This window comes from Neovison vison, chromosome 4, assembly GCF_020171115.1.
Source record: "Neovison vison isolate M4711 chromosome 4, ASM_NN_V1, whole genome shotgun sequence".
NCBI lineage: Eukaryota > Metazoa > Chordata > Mammalia > Carnivora > Mustelidae > Neogale > Neogale vison.
This window is the reverse complement of record NC_058094.1, coordinates 230,164,935-230,184,008: the sequence shown is the minus strand read 5'-3', so window position 1 is coordinate 230,184,008 and position 19,074 is coordinate 230,164,935. Positions and strand designations below refer to the sequence as shown.

Below are 19,074 nucleotides of genomic sequence, written 5' to 3'. Positions count from 1 at the left end.
CACAGGGGAGTCCGCACGGGAAGCACGTGGCTTCCCAGAGCTGACGGGCCGTGGGCTCATGTGTGCAGCCTCCCCTCCACCCTGCCCCGCCTCACGGCCCTGACCGCGGAGCCCAGACAGAGCCGCTGACTTCCTCCCCCTCCCCCGTCCCAGAGCGGACACGTGTGAACAGGGGAGCGCCTCCTGCCTTGGAGATCTTAAATATACGCTCCTGTTCACTTAGTCAAGTATCTGCTTTACTCTTTTTGGGTTAAAGATTGCACAAAACTGTGAGAAGGCCTTCTGTTGCCTGATACTTGCTGCACACACAAAGCACTTCTGCCCAGAGTTATTTTCTTTTCAACAGAATGTGCGCAGCGTGAAATAATCCTAATCGTCTGTGAGTTACTACTAAACGGGGGGTGACACATTCCCACTCTGTAATCGTTACCCTGTCCGCTGTCCCCCAAGTGGCAGCCGCGTGGCCGTGGCCCAGGGCACTGGGAGACCGTGGGCCTTGTCCACGCCTCCCCTGCCACGGCGGACCACGGACATCAACCACAGTGGGTCTCCTGTTTACCCTCCTGAAGCCCTGCTCGGGTTGTTACTATTGATCACGGATTTCCCAGTTTGAAAGCCGCTACGGGTGCAGATTGAACACACTGACCACTTTTAAATGTGGTGCTCTCGAAATTGCTTTGGGCAAAAACCCACATTTGGAAAGGAGGCGGGGTTTTACTTGTCACGCAGAATTGTTTGCTGGAAAGAGACGGGGTTTTTGTACATGGCTGTGGCCCCCGCAAACGCACATCCTGAAAACGAGGTCCGGTCTTAATCCGGACTCACAGACCGGAGGCAGAAAAAGCATTTTCCTGCCCAACGCCCGCCGGCGTCCCACGGCTGTTCTGTGGGAATGACCCGCCTCTGCTCTTCCAGGGGCCACGCAGTTCCGAGGTGGGCCCCGCACCGCGTGTGCTGACGGCCGCCGTCCCTGCGAGGACACCCTGACGCCGAGCGGGCGCCTCCGCGGCAGCGTCAACCCCAGCGCGGGCCGGGTCTTCCCGCGGCTGTGGGGCGGACAGCCGACACCCCCGTGGGCTGCCACACAACCACGTGTGGTTGAAAACGCCTCCTGCCTTCATTGTACTGGGAAATGTCTTCTTACGGTCTTGAAGCACAGAGGACTGTAAATCTCTCCTTAAACCCTGGTATCCGGAGAGGTTAGCTCCAGACGGGACAGAACCCGGGACGGACCTGGAGCGGGCGCCTGGCACCGAGGGGAGGCTCCAGCGCGAGGCCCAGTCCGCTCCCATGTGCTGTCCGTCCGGGGTGCACAGGGGGCCAGGAAGACCCGGGAGGGAAGGGGCTGTCCATTCGACGACCCTCAGATGGCAGCTCCCCCCAGTTTCCTTCTCCAGGCTTTGTTCCTTGGGTCCCTTTCTCCCTGCGCTCTCCTGCTTAGACGTCTTTGAATTAAATGTCCTAAGGAAGGTACTTGAAGCCAGACGCCCTCTGTCGCGACCGGCAGGCTGTGCTTGGACAGACCCCCCAGCCAGAACGCCCACCACGGCGTATTCTGCTGTTTGCGTGTCTTCGGCCCCGTGCCTGGCCCTGTAGGACTGGAATGGGAAACGCGCGGCCGGAAGGCTGGGCTCGTCTGTGGCGGGGGGCTCGCACCCCACTCTCGCGGGCCCCCGGTCTGGCCCAGGTGCCGACACCCCTTTCCGGGTAACGGGAACCAGCGTCCGCGTGAGGGGAGCTAACTTCTCGTGGGAGGCAGGTGCACGCGCCCATTCATTCTTCCGGGACCCTGAAGGGGGCCCCATGGGTGTGGCCCCCGGCTGCACCTCTCCCAGCCCCACACCTGCGGCTCCCACAGGCGCTTTTTGGCCACACCCCTGCACGTGGCCTGGGGTACCCGTGCGGGCAGCTCCCGCGGCAGGTGGCCGGGGCCGAGGCTCCTGGCCGGGGTGGAGGCCACGCACGCTGGCCCGTGGCTGGGCGGTCTAGAACCCTGGCATCCCAGCACACGGCGCCGTGTGAGCGCCCCACGTCGTCGCCCAGGGCCACGGGGCTCTGCCGAGGTCCAAGCACTGTCGCAACCCGGAGGGACGGCAAGGAAGCCCAGCCTGCCCTTCTCACTCTGCGACCCCAGAGCCGGCATCCGGCCGGGACATGCCGCCTTCACCTCCTGAGCCGCGTTCTCTTTCCTGGTTGTTTCCTAGGTTTTGGGCTCATCTCTGTTCCCCTAATCTCGTCTCTGCAGATGGATCACGACCCCAGGAATCCCGCCTACATCGCTACCCAGGGACCGCTGCCCGCCACCGTGGCCGACTTCTGGCAGGTGAGTCTGCGGGAGTCAGAACTTCTCTGACGATGAGACCTTGACAGACGGGCCGCGAGGGATGGCTTGGACCCGATTCGGTAAATGCAGCGTGTTTCTAGCGGCATTCACCCAATGTTACTGATTTATGTGGGTCCTTCGATGGTTTCTCTTATCGATCTTCTGTTTTTCAAAACTCGAGAGACTGAATGCTTTAAAGAGCCTAACTTTTCTAAGCACTTTAAAATTCTGTTTCATGAAATAGAAGGAAATGGAATTAATGAGTGTTTAAATGACCGCATTCTGTCCGAATATGTCCTTGTCCATGGTTCTCTCCCTCTGGCGGTAAACAGCGGTGTCAGATTACAGCGCCTCTTCCTCGTAGACCCTCTGTCCTGCATTTTAAGGGCCCGGCTAGTCTATTCCGTCCAGCAGAGTCCTGGACGCCCAGACGGAGGCTCAGCCGCCGAGAGTCAGCATGAGCGCCGGCCCCAGAGGCCAGAGAGGAGAGCAGGGGCCTCCTCTCCTTCCCCCCGCGTCCTGCTCCGGCCTCTGCCGTGCCACAGAGCACAGGGGGAAGGGGCTCCACAAGGTGGCCTGGTCACGCCAACTCGCCTGTGCGTCAGGCACGACGCCGTCCCCAGCCCTGGCGGGGGCATCCAACCGCCCGGCCGAGCCCGTGCAGGACAGAGGTGAGGGGTGAGCAGACGGAGCGCTGGGTGGGCGGCAAGCCGCACCGCTGGCAGCGTGGCCGCGCGCTCAGACGGGGTTACCTCGGGCCCCCGCTGGTGACGCCGGCGTCCAGCGTGGCAGGTCTAAGAGCCAAGGCCTCCCGGGCTGACAGGCTCCACGCTTCCCCAGAGTCTCTCGTGCTGCTCCCCAACGGGCCGTCGGCCCCTGCAGCCTCCACACCTGCAACAGGGCACGGACCCGGGGCGGGGGGCTCTGGGGAACTTGAGGGGGGGTCCGGGACGCGCCCCCTGCCTTCTCAGCGTGTGGATCCCGGGTACCCTAGCTCACTGCGGCCACCACGCAGAACCAAGATCAGAGCGTGTCCGTGCAGCCCGGGCTGTGCCTCGCAGCCGTCACGCTGCTGAAGAAAATGAACCAACGGAGCCTCAGGGTTCTGTCGTCCAAACCTGGAGCTGCTAAACTTGCGTTAGGGTCATGGGAGGACCCGCGGGTCCCGAGCCACGAGACGCCGACGGTCCCCCACGTCACACCCAGAGAGGCCATGCGGTCGGCGTGGGGTGCTTCCCTGCTCGGGGAGCTCGGCACCCACGGGCCACCTGGTCCTGGCACTCCTGCTCCGGGGGACCTTCGGCAGAGGCTCAGCCGAGGCTCTCCTCATAGAACATCCCCGACGCGCCGCTGCCGTCCCGCTCCAGCCGCCTCCCCGGCTTCCAATGCTCAGGAGGGGGGCAGAGAACGTTCCAATTGTGCGCTGGAGGACGGCGTCCTCAACCTTGACCCGCCATCCGCGTCTAACAACCCTGAGGGGCCGGCCGTTGCTTCCCACGTGCCAGGCTTCTGGAAGGCGCAAGGACACTTCCCAGCGGTAACGGCCGGCACATCCTCAGCCACTTACCGTGGACCAGGTCCCGTCCAGAGGGTTGCGTGTGTGTTGAAGCCATCTTTGCCGTCATAAAACGACGAGGCCTCCACTTCGCCCAGGTCATGTGGCTCATGGACGCGAGCACCGCGGTGTGTCTCTTGCCCCTTGTTCCAGAGGGACGTGGTTGTCAGGGCGACCCTCGTCATGTCACGGGGTCTGCAGGGCGCGGGTCGCTCTCCAGAGTGCCTGGAGGGCTGACATTCAGGAACGGAAGGAGCCGTCCTAGATGCAGCAACGGGAGAAGCAGGACCGCGGGCGGGACCACAGCCCTAGTCAGGCTGCTCAGAACACGCCAGTGTCCCTCCGAACGTAGCAGGTGTCCCAGGACAAGAAGGCTCTGTGGTTGACCGGCTCACAGAAGTCACTGAGAAGTCTGTCGTAAAGAAACTGGTTCGACTCCAGACGCCCTGGGGCTAGACACCACGTCGCGGGGAAGGCGGGGGCACAGCGGCTCCGAGGCTGCCGTGACTGAACAAAGTAGCCCAGAGAAGCCCTGACACCAGGCGCGGGCAGGACCGGTGCCACCCGGAGCCTCTGCGGGGGGACCTGCTCGTGTCTCTGTCTCCAGCTCCTGGTCGTGGCCAGCACGGCAGGGGGGTCCCCTGGCCCGTGGACGCATCGCTCCGCCTGCCTCCATCCACGGGGTGAGCCCCCACAGGGTATCTGTGTTTCTGGCTCAAATTCTGCTCCTCTTCCAAGGTCACTGGCCATTAGACTAAGGGTCCATTCTGGCCAGTGTGCCTCGTCTTGAACGCACCTGCAGAGGCCTTATTTCCAAAGAAGGTCACGTCCACAGGTTCCAGGTGTGCGTGACCTTTGGGGGACACTATTCCGCGCATTACTGAGAGAAGAGCACTGACTGAGACCGACACTTTGCTGCTGAGACAGACGCGCGGCCACCGCGGGAATCCAGAGAGAGGCTGCTGGGCAGCAAGGGCAGGGGAGGCCGTCAGCGAGGGGGCCCAAGCCAGGCCCAGGCTGTCCAGAACGCGCAAGTCCCCAGGACTGCTCAGTTAACTTGCAGGGGAGGAGCGGACAGTCCCGCAGCCTGGGACAGCCACAGGCCCCGGGAAGCCCGGGCGTCGATGAGCCGTGGGGGGAGGGGAACGTCGGGACGGGAGGGCAGAGGGGAAGGAGGAGAGGCCGGCCGTCCGTGGGTTCGAGCGCTGAGGCGGGAACACACGTCCGGAGCTGGGAGGGTGTCCGCCGCTGTGCGGTGCGGCCCGCGGGGCTCCTTCAAGAGAAAGGCTTATACACAGGGGCCTCCGGAGTCCAAGGGAAAGGAAGGAGCAGGAAGAGAGGGAAACCCCCCGCAGACTCACTGTGTGCCTGATCCTGCGCGGGCAGCCACCCTTCGCCAGCGCCCCTGACGACCGAGCGTGAACCTGAGACCCCGGGGCCCCCGTACGAGGGCGCGGGGAGTCCAATCCAGGGAGACAGGAAGCAGAGGGTGGAGCCAGGGGAGCGGGACGGAGCTGGTGTTTAACGGGGACCGTTTGGGTTCGGGAAGACAGAGCGTTCTGGGATGGATGGTGGCAGCGGGAGTTCTTAATGCTGCGTAAGTCTGCTTGTGAAAATGGCAGAGAAGGTACGTCTAGGTTTATTGGACTGCGGCGGGAGAAGATCGTGGTCCCCGTTCTACCAGAAGGCTGGTGCCCGGGGGCTAACGACTTCCCCGAGTCCACACAGCCAGCTCGAGGCAGGGCACGACTCAGACCCGGGTCTCCAGAGCTCGGGCTTTTTGCTGCCCACACTCCACAGGAAGACGGCGCCGTGCTGGGGAGGCGCTGCTCCCGGGCCCGTCCCCTCGCGGAAACGCACGGCAGGCAGCCTCGCCGCGGAGACGGTGGGCGTTCGCACAGTTAACACGTTGCTGTCAACGAAGGCGCCGCGTCGCTGGCTCTCGAGGCCCGGAGCAGGTCAGAGCTGCCGGCAGTGAGCTCCGGCCCCCCGAGGCGTCCTGGGGCCCGCGGGCTGAGCTCCACGCCAGCCGTCTCCAGGAGCGTGAGGACAGCTTTCACCCAGAAGAGACATCGCTGTGGGACGGGGATGCCCGCAGCCTGGGCAGCAGGAGGAGGGGCCGTGCCGGGGGACCTGGCCGGTGGCTGTTCTTGCCACGGGCCCCCCTCTTCCCATGGCCACAGTGGAGCTCCCAGCGGACCTGCACACACTCTCTCTCCCCACCAGTCCCGAGGGAAGCCTGATCTGGGAGGCAGGCGACTGCCCTGCCTCCTCTCGTATTACAGGGGAAGCTGCCCGAACCGGGTGCTTTCCAGGTGGCCACGCTGATGCGTCGCCGCAGAAAGTCAGGCCACCCCGTTCACCGAGCTCGGATACGAGAGGACGACTTGCAGGTGGGAGCGGTCGAGCGGGGCAGCCCCCGGCCCCGGGACCTGCGACATTCTCCACAGGATGCGGACGGCTGTCACCCGCATTCACCACAGGGCGGCTCAGCCCAGGGGACACCGGCCCGGCCCGCCGGACAGAGGAGCTCTTTCAGGAGGCACCGGCGGCCAACAAGCAGGGACGGGGCGCAGAGTCCGCAGCCCAGGGCAGAGGGCCCACCCCGTGGGCGGGGGTCCCACTGGTGCGCAGCGGGCGCAGACACGGACGCTGTGAGCAACGTGTGTCCGAGAAGAAAGCCCTCCCGTCGAGCCCTGTCCGCCACGTGCCGAGGGTGCTCCACTACGAAGCCTTCACGGGGGCTCTCTTCCCCAGGAGGGGTGCGCTGGGTTTCAGTAGAGGCTGTCATCGATCGCAGTTCTTGCCGTGGTCCTGTGGGAGCCCGAGACGGCAGACGTTCCCTGTCCCGAACACTCTCCGCGGGAGGTCGGGCCGGGGAGGCGAGAAGGGGACCCGGGAGGAAGAGTCACACAAAGCCCGGGTGAGCAGCCTGCACACGGCAGGTCCCCAGAGCCCGGACATGGCCTGGACCGAGTCTGTGCATCTGCCCTGCCCTCGCGGCCCCGGGCCCGCACCTGGTGGAGAGCAGAGGGAGGGAGGTGGCTGGCGCCCGGGCAGTCCACTCCGGCCCCACACGGCCCTGTCGGAGGCATCACCGTCCAAGCCCGCAGGAGCCAAGCCAGTATCCAGAGAAGCCCCAGCCTGGTCCCCAGGGCCAGCCCAGCCTCCCCCAGCTCCAGGGCCGCCGCAGCCTCCTCGTCCCTCTTCCTCAGGGGACCACATCACACCAGGGCTCAGGTGAGACGTCGGGCTCCTGGCCGTCCTGAGAGGCCCCACCCGAGAGCCTGAGCTTGTCCCCAAAGCCCTGTCGCCATGTGACGCTCGTGAAGTGCTGTCATTGGTCTTCCCCCCGGACGCCCTCGGGTCTCCTGCTTCTGGGGCAGCGAGGAGTTGTGGAAGTGGACATTGGCTCCAGAGCCCCATGAGCTTAGGGACTGGCTGGTTTTCAAGCACATTGTTGGGCTAAATTAAAGGAAATACAGGAACTGAGGAGAGTTAATTTCTTGGGAAAACCCCTTCAGTCCTACGCCCGGGACGTGCCAGGATGTTTTACCGCTGATAGATCGTCTGCCGGGCTCCCCGCACACAAGCTCACCACGTCCCCTCCACGTGGGGCTGGAAACCCCTGATCTGCCGAGCGCTCGTGACTCTGCGTAGGGAACGCACAGCGGAGAGCCCTGCGTCCCCTCCGCAGCCTTCGGGCCTCGGCGAGAGACAGATACCCTGAGCGCTTTCTCCCCTTTTTTAAAAAGATTCATTTATTTGAGAGAGAACAAGGTAGCATGAGCCGGGAAGACGCAGAGGGAGAGTGAGAAGCCGGCTCCCGGCGGAGCAGAGAGCCCTACGGACGCGGGGCTCCATCCCAGGACCCTGAGATCACGACCTGAGCCGAAGGCAGACGCTTCGCCGATGGAGCCCCCCAGGGCCACCTGAGTTCCTTTTCCGGCTGGTGTCCCAGATCACAGCTGCAAACACCCGGCGGCTCCGTTTTTGAGTGCGTTCCTGGTTCCCTGCCCCTCCCTCCGTCCCCTCCTCACCCACCTCCACCCCGCTCCTCTCCCTCCTTCTCCGGGAGGAAGAGAGCAGCACCCCGAGCCGGCACACGCATCTAAGCAGACGACAGACGTCGCTCACGGAGGTGAGCAAGGCCAAAGGACAGCGGACGGCTCCAAGCGGCGACGCGCCCTCGGGTCCAGGGAGCGTCCCAGACGTCCGAACACGGACGAGAGCCCGTAGGGAATGCACGGGACTGGATGAGGCGGGCGTGCCGGGAAGCGCGTGCCCTGCCTCTGGGAACCCCTGCGTGACCAGGGTCCGCACCCAGCAGCCTCCAGCTGAGCCGCGCCGTCTTCCCTAGAGAACGTGCACCCCGTTCCAGGGACACGGCAGGGGTTTCTGACTGAGATGCCTTCTTTACGCCTGCTGGGAGGGGTTTCAGAGGTCGAGTTGCCGTGGACGGCCTGTGGGACGGCGGCCACGTGACCGGCTTGGGCGCAGGGTGTCGGCACCCGACTTCACGCCGCCAGCGTGGACGGCGTCGTCATCGCCGAGGGAGGCCCACGGACGTCTCGTGCGCCAAACAGCGGGTTGGGTGGGTGCGTTCTGAGCTGTGCGCGGAAGACACGACAGAGGTCTCCCCGCCTGTCCCCAGAGTGCCTTGATGCAGAGCCCGTGACCGCGGGAAGCCTGGCGCAGCGTACGGACGTGGCGTTCGGGGAGGCCAAGGGCGGGTTGGGGTCTCGACTGCAGAAAGTGTCCCAGACACTTGTTTTTCCCTTGTGGATGTGTTTCAGACCACGGTAGAGCCAACGGACGCCAGTGAGCCCGTAAGGAGGAAAACGCAAGCATTACTAACCCTTGTCAACTGACTCCTAATATGTGAGTCAACTTTCTCTTGGCCAGACTTCAGATATCTCTGCTCAACCTGTGAAAGTAAGTCCAGCACAGAAATGAGCTGCACGGTCAGGCCCGTGGGGGCTACAGCGCCCACGAGAAGAGCGTCCACCTCACGTGCCCACGGCTCCAACTCCCGTGCACATGGTTCCCATGCTAACCTGCGTTGAGCAGGTCCCGGGAGAACTCCTTCCAGGCCTGCCTTTGACAGGATTGTATCGATCTCCTTTTACAGAAATATTCAAGGGGTCTCTTCTAAACATATGTGTTCTTTTCAGCCGAGCATCCGCTAGAACTAGGCACGGTCCTGGCTGCTGGGGAGAGTGGAAATGGCGCCCAGACCAGCCTCTGGTCTTCTCAGAGATGCTGGGCCAGTGGGAGAAAGACATGAGCACAGAACAAGGATGACAAAGGTAGAAAGGGACACATCACAAGAGATCTAAGGACAGAGAGCAGTTTTATGCCTTGAGGGAGCAGGCGCCTGGCGGAGAACGTGACCTGGGCGTCCTGCGATTTCGGATGGTCAGCTTTCCTTTAATCAGGTCTCCATGGGGCTTTCAAAGAGTTTGGTTTGCTGAATAGTTATTTTTCAAGACAAACTTTGGACGAAGAGACACTGCAGTTTCTTTCCATCTGCTTTAATTAGGCTTGTCTTGGCCCCTAGAGCTGCGGGCACGCTCATCTGCTGCGTCATCCCGGAGATGCAGCCCGGGGCGGGCTCCTAGGGACTGGCGGCCAGTGGTGGCACAGGACATTGGGACCGCTCCCAGCCCTGCAGCGCACCATTGCCGAAGAAGAGGCCAGCGGGGACCAGATACACCAGAGGTCGCCAATGCCACCGCCTCGGGGCGTGAAGCCGCGCCATGGAGGCGTCCCGGGTCTGAGCGGCGGCCCCGGAGCATCTGAGCAGAGGCTCTCCTGCAAGTGGGACCCGGTTCCTCCGAGCACAGCCCCGTTTATACTCAGGGTTCAGCCCTGAAGGCTCATGTTCCATCCACGTTGGTGGCCTCATCTGGATCCGAGGACGGAAGCAGCTGCTTCCCATTTGGGAAAAGTCACCAGACGGAGGGAGCTGCGGGCAGGACGGCAGAGCCCTGGGGCGCACCGCAGGGCACTGTGCCCACCCGGCTCTCGGCGGGGATTTCAGTTACCTCGCAGCCTTCTGACGGCTGGGTGTCTGGTGAAGGTCCGGTAGACCAGGCAGTGACTGGGCGTGTTGCGCTGATACTGGACCGGAAAGTGCTAGAAATCACCATTGCTGGCATCCGCACATGTAGCTCACTCACTCGGCACACGGAGATCCTCGGGGTAGACCACTGCTTCCCGGGAGAGAAGGATGAGGATGCCCCAGAGAGGGCCCCGCAGCCAGGTACCACCCGAGGCCGGGGAAGCCGCAGAAGCGGAAGCAGAGAAACCGGTCCCTGTTTCTGGTCCCTCCGGCGTCCTGGATCCCACCGGAGCCCATAACCGTGCAGGTCAGCGGCTGGTGCGAGGGGAGAACAGGGCCGGCGGCCCACGCGCAGACTCCCGCCGCCAGCCAGGGGGACACGCGGAGCCGGGCCGCCTGATGGCGTGATTTACTCAGTCCCCTTTCTGCCCACAGGCTCGGTGACCTAGAAAGCAATATGACCCCCGAGAGGGCCTCTGGGATGTTTGTTCAAATGGTTTCATTTGGGTTTCATCCAGCCAGGTCTTCGGAGAGCCGACGGGCTCCTCAACGGAGACGCCCGGCGCGGGCCGGGGAGCAGGGCTGCCCGGCCGGGGGGACCCATCCTCCAACGAGGGGCTTCCGAACGTCACACTTGGGTGGCAGGAGCCGGGTGTTCGATGACGGGTTTACGGTCTAGATCATTGTATTTTTATGACACTCATAAAATCTGTGTTTCTCCTCATTTTCATAATGGCTTCAATGAGCTTCTCCGCCTTCTAAAGACACATTAAACGGTTCTGTGCGGGAGGGACCAATTTAGTGGGGCTGCGACGCCTGAGCCGGGAGGGAGACGCACGCCCGGAATTCTCCCCCGCGGCGGGCCGTGCGCTGAGGAGAAGGCAGGCATGTAGCTCTGGGCGAAACTCATATTTATTTCTGGGCTTCTTCATAAACACCGGCAGCTTCCATGAAATTCCAGGATTAATGAGACGCTGGGCCGTGCGGGAAAGGCGTCGACCGTTCCCATCACGTGGACATATAAATCAGTACTCAGAAAGGGAAACACCGTGGACTCGTCCCTTCATAAAATATAACTTAAAGGGGGTTAGTGACGTGAACTAGGGAGGTGTTTTATATCTGAGCCACGTGGATTTTTTATTTGATGACGGGATTCTAATGGGATCTTTCTATCTGTATTTAAAAGAAATAGACGCTCTCTTCGATACTGAATTTACGTCTAAATGCAGTTGCTTGTAAGTATTTCTGTGAAGTCCCCGTAACCCACCGCGGGCAGAGCAGACACGTCTGGGCTCTGTAATCAGCAGGCCGACGCGCTCCGCAGCGCCGCCTCTGCGTGGCCCACGGAGCCAGCGGTCTCGGCGACGACGCTGCAGGGTTCACACATGGGGTCACGGCCACCGGGCTGGGAGCTGCAGCTGCAGACGAAGACCCGCGGAGGGCCCGGGTGTCTGTCCTCCACGTTTGGGTGTGTGTCCGTCTGTCCGCTGTGGCTTATAACGTAGCTACTGTGAATTGTGTTCGTGGCCTAGCGTGGCCGTATTCCCTGGAGGTAAAAGAAACCCCAGGCACGGCTCTCTGTAAGCAGAGTCTGCTTCCCGTAGGACGGCAGCCTCACAAAGCTAAACGCTTTTCTAGTCATGCAGAACAAGGACAACGACCGGAAAACAGGTTCCATCCGCAGCACCTGCGGGAGCAGACGTGCCCCCCGCGGCATCACGGGGGACAGCGTCAGCGGCCACCCTGCCTGATCGTACCGTGTGGTAGAAGGTTCCCTCCACAGATCCAAAGCCGAGAGGCCAGACGGCTGAGCGTGGGTCTCAAGAGGTTCTAAACGGTGTGGAATGAGCCACTGGTGGTGTTTCATGCTTTGTGGAGCGTGGAAGCTCTAGGGCATACTCAGCGGCGGGAAGCCAGCCACGGAGGAAGCGTGGCCAAGGAGAGGGCGGTGCTGTGCGCGAGCCCCCGTGGCCCGCGTCCCGGAGCGCAGGGATTGCACGCGTCCTGCGGAAGCCGGCGGTCATGCGGCGGCCGTGGCCTGTCTCTGTCTGCAGATGGTGTGGGAGAGCGGCTGTGTGGCCATCGTCATGCTGACATCCCTCTCGGAGAACGGCGTCCGGCAGTGCTACCACTACTGGCCCGACGAAGGCTCCAGCCTCTACCACGTCTACGAGGTACTCCTGCAGAGGACCGGAGCCGCCCGGCTGCAGCAGGGCCCCTCCTCGGGAAGGCGGGCGGGCAGGCGTCCCCAGACCTTCCAAACTGCCGTGCGATGGCGCCCCGGGCCCTGGCATAAATTGTAAAGCTTTAGGGCTCCAAATTCAGACAGAAGGAACCAAAAAACATTTATGCCCCGAGGAGGCCCCTGGAGCCAGGCCCCGAGCAACAGACCCTCCTGGGCTGTTGTAGCAAGAGTCCGCCTACACCGTGGCCTCCTGCGGCAGCCAAGGCTGTGGAGGCACAGATTCGAGGCTCCTTCCCTTGCCGGACCCTCTGCCCACATCGACGATAAACGGTGCCAACTTGGGCAGCTCAGCACGAACCCGCATGAGCCCGTTGTTCAGCATTAAACATCAGTCAGAAGGCAGAGTCCCGTGGGGGTGGGGGCGTGAGGACCAGCCCTAGCTCAGAGTCCTGGCTTTTAGGCCACTGAGCATGGCCTTGACCCCGAGAGGCGCCCAGTCCCACTGCCATCAGGTTCAAGGTGCAGTGGAACCCGCTGGGGATTCTGTTCCAAAGCATAGATTTTTTGCAGGTTTGGATGGCTTAGAAATCCAAAGGATGAAAGCTAGAATCACTTTGGATTGTAACATGATTTTCTAACTATTTGGCTAATGCACCTGGGCGATATTAAAAACCCACAGTTAGCGTTTGCGTAAACCCTGTTAAAACGGAGAAGGTAGGAGGGGCCGTCCAGCCTCTGCCGACCCGTGTGCCGTCCCCGCAGGGCTCGCCGTTCGCTGCTCCGAGTGCCACGGTGCTCAGACAACGCTTTACACTCCCGATGCCCCCCCTTCCTCCCGTCCAGGTGAACCTTGTCTCCGAGCACATCTGGTGCGAGGATTTCCTCGTCAGGAGCTTCTACCTGAAGAACCTGCAAACCAACGAGACGCGCACCGTGACCCAGTTCCACTTCCTGAGCTGGTATGACCAGGGAGTGCCTTCCTCCGCGAGGTCCCTCCTGGATTTCCGCAGGTATGACCAACAGCCCTGCAAGCAGGGTAGCGCGATGGGAGCGCGGGCGTGAGCGGAGGGAGCGCGGTCTGACACAGGTTCCTGCATCTCGGGGGCCGCTGGCCGTACGACGCGCTCTCTCTGGAGTTACGGATCATAGACGTGCAGTCGACCCTTGAACAGCACGGGCTTGGGGCACCAGCCCCCGACACGGTGGAAAATACATGTTTGACTTTGGGCTTCCCCGAAACTTAACAGAAACTTAATAAGCCTCTGTTGACTGGAAGCCTTACCAGTGGCACAAGAAGTCTGCACATCCTGGTGTGCTAGGTGTCTTGGACCCTGAGGTCCTACAGGACAGCACGCTGGAGAACAGAAAACATGATGAAGAAAATCACAAGGAAGAGAAAACACATTTTCAGTGCCGTCCTGTATTTATTGAAAAAAAAATTCGGGTGTGAGCGGACCAGCACAGCTCAGAGCCACGCTGTTCCAGGGTCGGTGGTATCTTCTGTTCGATACGAGGCAGAGGGGAGGGGGAGGGGGTTTGATGACGGTACACGGCACCTGCAAGGTGTTTTCTGGTTTTACAGGAGTTAAAACGGGGGGACGTAGCCACGTTAGAATTGTGGAAATGTGGTCATTGTTTCTGATAAGATTCTCCAAGTGGTGGAGTCCTGAAGTTCCGGCTTCACAGGATATTGATGAGGAAAAGCAGGTTTTTAGTCTGGATACTCTCTGGTTGGACAGGATAATGAGACGTAACAGACGTGGGCCCGGATCTGGCCTGGGGGACCTTAGACCTTGGGGGAGAGCGTGGATGGAATCAGCGCACAACTGTGTGTTCTAGTGCAGTCTGGAAGCCGACAGTCTGGAAACACCCAGTCTTTGCTCACGCCCCACCAGCCGGCTGCCCAGGGGGCTCTCTGGCACGAGAGGGTGTTTACTGAGCTGTTGAAATCAATGCCGGACTCCATCGTTCAGGAAGCGATGGACGAGGCAAAAAAGGGGGGACTTCAGGATGGAAGCTTGGCTTGTCCCTTGGACTTGGTGGTGACGGGGGCCGGCACTAGCTGTTGCCTGTGGCGATCAAGAACGGGCAGTCGCCCAGCGAGGCAGGTGCTGAGCGGCACGGAGCCCGAGCTCAGGCTCTGCAGAGCCCTCTCACGCCTAACCAGTTGGAAACCCGCCTCCTCGCAAAAGCAGGCAGACATCCAGAACAACAAACTAGGAAATAAAGTGCACCTTAGTCCAGCGTGGTTCCCCACCCCGGGGGGATTCGTGTCCGAGCAGTTACCATCCTTGAGTCTGTGGCCGCGTCACGCGAGACAGTGGGGTTTCAGGCTGACCGCTGCGTTTCTTGAATTTGTGTGTTAGACGTTCTTGAGTTGATCGTGATACTCTTTCTTTTGCCTTTTAGTCTACTTTGAAAAGCAAAACAAAATCTTTATTTGAATAGTTCTTTGGATCAAATAGCGTGGGAAAGAGCTCCCAGAGAGATGGGCTCGTGGTGTCCCAGCCGTGGCACACGTTTGGTGACCCCGCCCAGAGATACCGAGCGTGCACGGTACAGAGAGGCCTGAACGCACCCCAAAGCACGGACTGCACGGTTCCCTCAGTCCATCCCTGCGATCTGGCTAGCAGATAACTCCCCTTAAAGCACGTTTCTTTCTAAAGGCAGGCTGCCTAAGAATCTGACCTAGAGCGCATTTCCTGAGATAGCGTCTTGGGAAGCAGTCGTTACTGGCCAAAGGACGTGGCTCCAAAGAGAGACCAGCTTCGTCTTTACGCTCACCCAGTGCGTTTGCACATACATGCTATGGGCGGATGTGGAAATCCATATCCCTCTATGGAACGGAACAATACACGACCAGCCCTCGGTGCGTACAGCCTGCCCCGAGAAACATGGATGCCCCAAGTTCCCTCTCCCCGGAGGCTCGGGAGATGAGGCTGCAGGAGGTTTTTACTCCAGTGACATGTGCCGGTCTATTAGAATCAAAAGCCTTGGGGTAGAAGCCTTTCTGGGTAGAAGAACCTCCCAAAAGTCAGCAATCGGAAAGGGGCATCGGCTTCCGGAGACACTGGTCACCTTATGCACAGGTCCCCCCGCCAACCCCTGTCCCCGACCACGCGCCCCGCCATCCCCCGCTCCGGCCAGGGTGCGTCAGGCGCTGAGACGTGGGATTACTTCGGGAGCCCAGAGGGAGCACATTTCCACTTTAAAGAGGAGCTGCTCAAGCCAGGAGATAATCAGCATCACATGTGAGGGCTTTGCTTTTAAAAATTCTCTCTGTGCGTCTGTGTCTCGGAGCCCTCCCTCCTGCTGTACGCAACGGTACTCACATCGCTGACCCTGTAGAAATGGACAGACCCTTACTTTGCCAGCTCGTGAGCGGTGGCCAGTGTCATTTTTGTGATGTTGCAGCTAGTAATATGAGCCCAGTTGCATAGTCACAAAAGTGATCATTGGAGGCTGTGACTCTGCTGCAAGGCAGTGTGGGAAGCCCCTTTTCTGAGCCTCTAGCGACCTCTGACCTTGGCTTGCTGTTGGTTGCGTGACGGTTCCTCCTCACTCAGGGACCCACGGGTTGGTTTGTATTACTAATCGTTCTTTCTCAGTGAAGTCCTCCTGCTGAAATATATATAATATCCATTTTTCTGAACATTTGCAACCTTTCGCCGACTGCTGATTTGTTCTAATCGAGTCAAACAAGACAGCTGTGTATGGCTTATCTGCACGAACGCCCTGCGCCTCTGTCTGGGGTCGACCAGGTGAACGCTTCTGTTGACTATGTGATGCTGTTACTTTTCTATTTGTGATATTTCTCGTTGTAACAATACAAGCTTCTGATTCTTTGTAAATGAAACTCTCCACCGGGCAGCACGCTGTATGCACGCTGGGCCTCTGGCTGTGCGTAAATAGGTTCAGCCGGGGCAGCACCAGCGTGGACGGTTAGACCACAGTGAGCCCTCCCTGGCCCCAGCCGAGGCGGCCGGTCACCGCCGCCAGAGGAAGCTGCTCTGTTCTGTCACGTAAGAGCAGGGACCGCAGGGCACTTACCGGCGCGCTCTGTCCTCTCTAAGAGCAGTTACCCTCAGTGTGCTCCGCCAGAAACGGGGCTGACCAGCTGCCGCTCTCCTGGCCCCTTACGGTGACGGTTTTCTGAAACCGGTACAGTCTGAATAAGGGGACCTGGGGGTTGTTTCTTTCTTTTTTTTTTTTTTTAAACGTACTACTTCCGTGCTCGGCCCCATGAGAAAAAATGCCCCAAACCTGGAGACTGAGCCGTGTGCAAGCAGGCGAACAGGGAGAGCGTTGCAAACCCAGCCTGGACCGCCACGTAGGACACGGCCAGACTGTTCGCATCGAAAATATCCAGTGACAAGAGATTGCTAGGAAAACCTCGTGTTGGAAACTAAAAGGCCTGTAGGAACGAACCTTCCCCAAATCGAGTCTGAGCCGGGCTTGCTTGACTGGCACGCGTATGCACCGTGCACACAGAGGCCCACGCCGGGCCCGCGGGCGTGTGCGCAGCCTGGGTGGGGCTGGCCGGCCTCTCGTGGCTCACGTCTGAGGTTCGTCCTGAGGGTCTGGCGTCCGTTCTGTCAGACCTAAAGCTCATGTTGCCTTTACAACCCGAGTTAAGAATGGGAGTTTAAAGATGTTTTCCTTAATTTTTAAGTAATCTGTACACCCCACCTGGGACTTGAACCCCTGCCCCCAAGATTTGCACGCTCCACCGACCGAGCTGGTCGGGGACCCAAAGAGCGGGAGGCTTTAGAAGGAGAAATTAAGAGATTTAGTTTCCAATCCATCTGATTCTCAAAGGTCCAAGAACCTTCTGGGCATCCTGGCCCGCCGCTGATTTTAATGAGCTCACTCATACCTTCCACCTTCCCGCCAAACCCTCACACTGCCATGACCTCAAAGTGAGAAAAAGCTCCAGCAGAAGTAGCGACGTGGCCACAGGGACCCTGAGTACTTGTTCCTCCACGTTTCTGGGTCTTCTCATTTTTTTTTTTTTCCTAAGATTTTTTTTATTTATTTGACAGAGAGCGATCACAGTAGGCAGAGAGGCAGGCAGAGAGAGGGGAAGGGAAGCAGGCCCCTGCTGAGCAGAGAGCCCGATGCGGGACTCGATCCCAGGACCCTGAGATCATGACCTGAGCCGAAGGCAGCGGCTTAACCCACTGAGCCACCCAGGCGCCCTGGGTCTTCTCATTTTTAAGATGGTTTTGGGTGGTCTGCACGTTCCACACGGTACAGGAGGCAGCCCCTGATCAAGGGCTACCCCAGTGACCTTGGGCATGGCCCGTCTTTGGGGCACGTTGTACCCAGGCTCCCCCCTTGTTGTTTGGGGGCCGTGTGGACCTCACTCTGTTCAGCCCGTACAGGAACTAGGAGCAGCGGCTCTGCTCTGGGGGCAGACGTGGAAACACCTGCTGGTGCCTGGGCAGGCTGCCAGCTCCCTTCTGCACACACCCCCCCACCTCTCAACCCCTCAGCTCTGGGGTTTCGGGACAAGGCCACCGACTGACAGAACATGAGCTTCCAGCGGACCCTGTGCTGGGCAGGCAAGCCTTTGCAGAGAATGGTGACGTTTTCCCACGTCTGGTGCAAGGAAAAAGATTTTTGTTTTCTGCACTGCCATTCGTTTTCAATTCTGCTCCATGTCATACACTGTAGAAACTCATAGGGAGCATTTTAGAACACAGCCCTGCACACGTTTTTCTACTGACTTTTCTCTGTGCGGAAATAGTTTATTGAGAATTCCGATGCACTTTGTAAACACGCTTAGTTGTTTCATGTTTCACTGACTTCCGACACACTTGGAGCTATACAGGGCATTTGAAATCGGTGCTTCGTTTTGATTTAGGGCCGGGTGACAAAAAAGCCTATGCTTGTTGATCCTTCTAAACTGTGGTGTAAGATCTGCACAGCAGAGTTGCTTGTAAACACACACACACTCATACAAAGGAAAGACTTGTCTCCACTGCAGTTTCTCGGCGAGGTAGCACTTCCGCCGACGGACAGAGCCAAGAGGCCCTGTCGTGTTACGCTCCAGTACGATGTCTCGGGTGTAAGAAACTGGGGCATGAGTGGCAGAACTCAAACGTTTTAGCAAGAATGTAGGTTCTCCTGTCACCCCCAGGCAGCCCAGGTGACGGGTGCCTTCGCCGGGGCAGTGGGACCGGCTGGGGACAGAGGCCGCGGTGCCTGCTGGGAAAGGCAATGTCAGAACTGCTTTTAAAGCTCTGTTTAATCCCTTGGTGTTGAACAGAAAATAAATCTTTGAAAATATGTGTGTAATTTTGATTCTCTTTGTCAAAAGAGGCTACAGTCGCAAAACGATGTCACAGACACGGTCTGTTGGTTGGGGCTTAGGAGCTCGTCTGCAAAAGCGCAGACAGGAGTCGTAGTGCATAACCATGATTTCTGTCTCTTTTTATTTCAGAAAAGTAAACAAGAGCTACAGGGGCCGTTCTTGTCCAATAATTGTTCACTGCAGGCAAGTACCACTCCTCACGCGAACTACCCCGTGCTCGCTACCTGAGAAGGAGCCACCGTTACCTTCCCACGCGAGCGTTCTCGCCGCCTCACGCGCAGCTGATGGCCCTGCTGCGGGAGACCGGGCTGCGGACGGAAGGTCCCGGCTCGCGGCCGCGTGGGCCCCGCTGGGCTGGTCCGCCCGCCGGGGCCGCCGCCCGTTTGTTCTCAGGCCCACACGCTGCCCGCACACAAACACCGCGTGATGGTGTTTTTCACCCGTGGCCTTGTCTCAGCCGCCAGCTCACTCAGCTGACGCTTGGAACCGAGAGGCTGGGACATGCGCGGGGCCCGTCAGGAGCAGGGGCAGAGTCGGGAGTTAGCACAGGGTTGGCCTCACCCAGCTTAGGATGCGAGTCTGGCCATGGAGTAAAATCCAGGGGCTCCTCAAGCCCGTTGCACCCGCACAG

At 60.0% G+C, this 19,074-nt stretch overlaps 1 protein-coding gene across 1 annotated transcript in view; it reads left to right on the top strand.

The window, feature by feature from the left end:
* Nucleotides 1-19,074, top strand: part of PTPRN2 (protein tyrosine phosphatase receptor type N2) — a 514,367-nt gene that overhangs the window by 475,538 nt on the left and 19,755 nt on the right. Inside the window, exons 25-28 of the mRNA XM_044247045.1 lie at nt 2,246-2,323; nt 11,997-12,116; nt 12,971-13,137; nt 18,573-18,626. Of these exons, the coding sequence (XP_044102980.1) occupies nt 2,246-2,323; nt 11,997-12,116; nt 12,971-13,137; nt 18,573-18,626 (419 nt within the window). The remainder of the gene's footprint in view (nt 1-2,245; nt 2,324-11,996; nt 12,117-12,970; nt 13,138-18,572; nt 18,627-19,074) is intronic.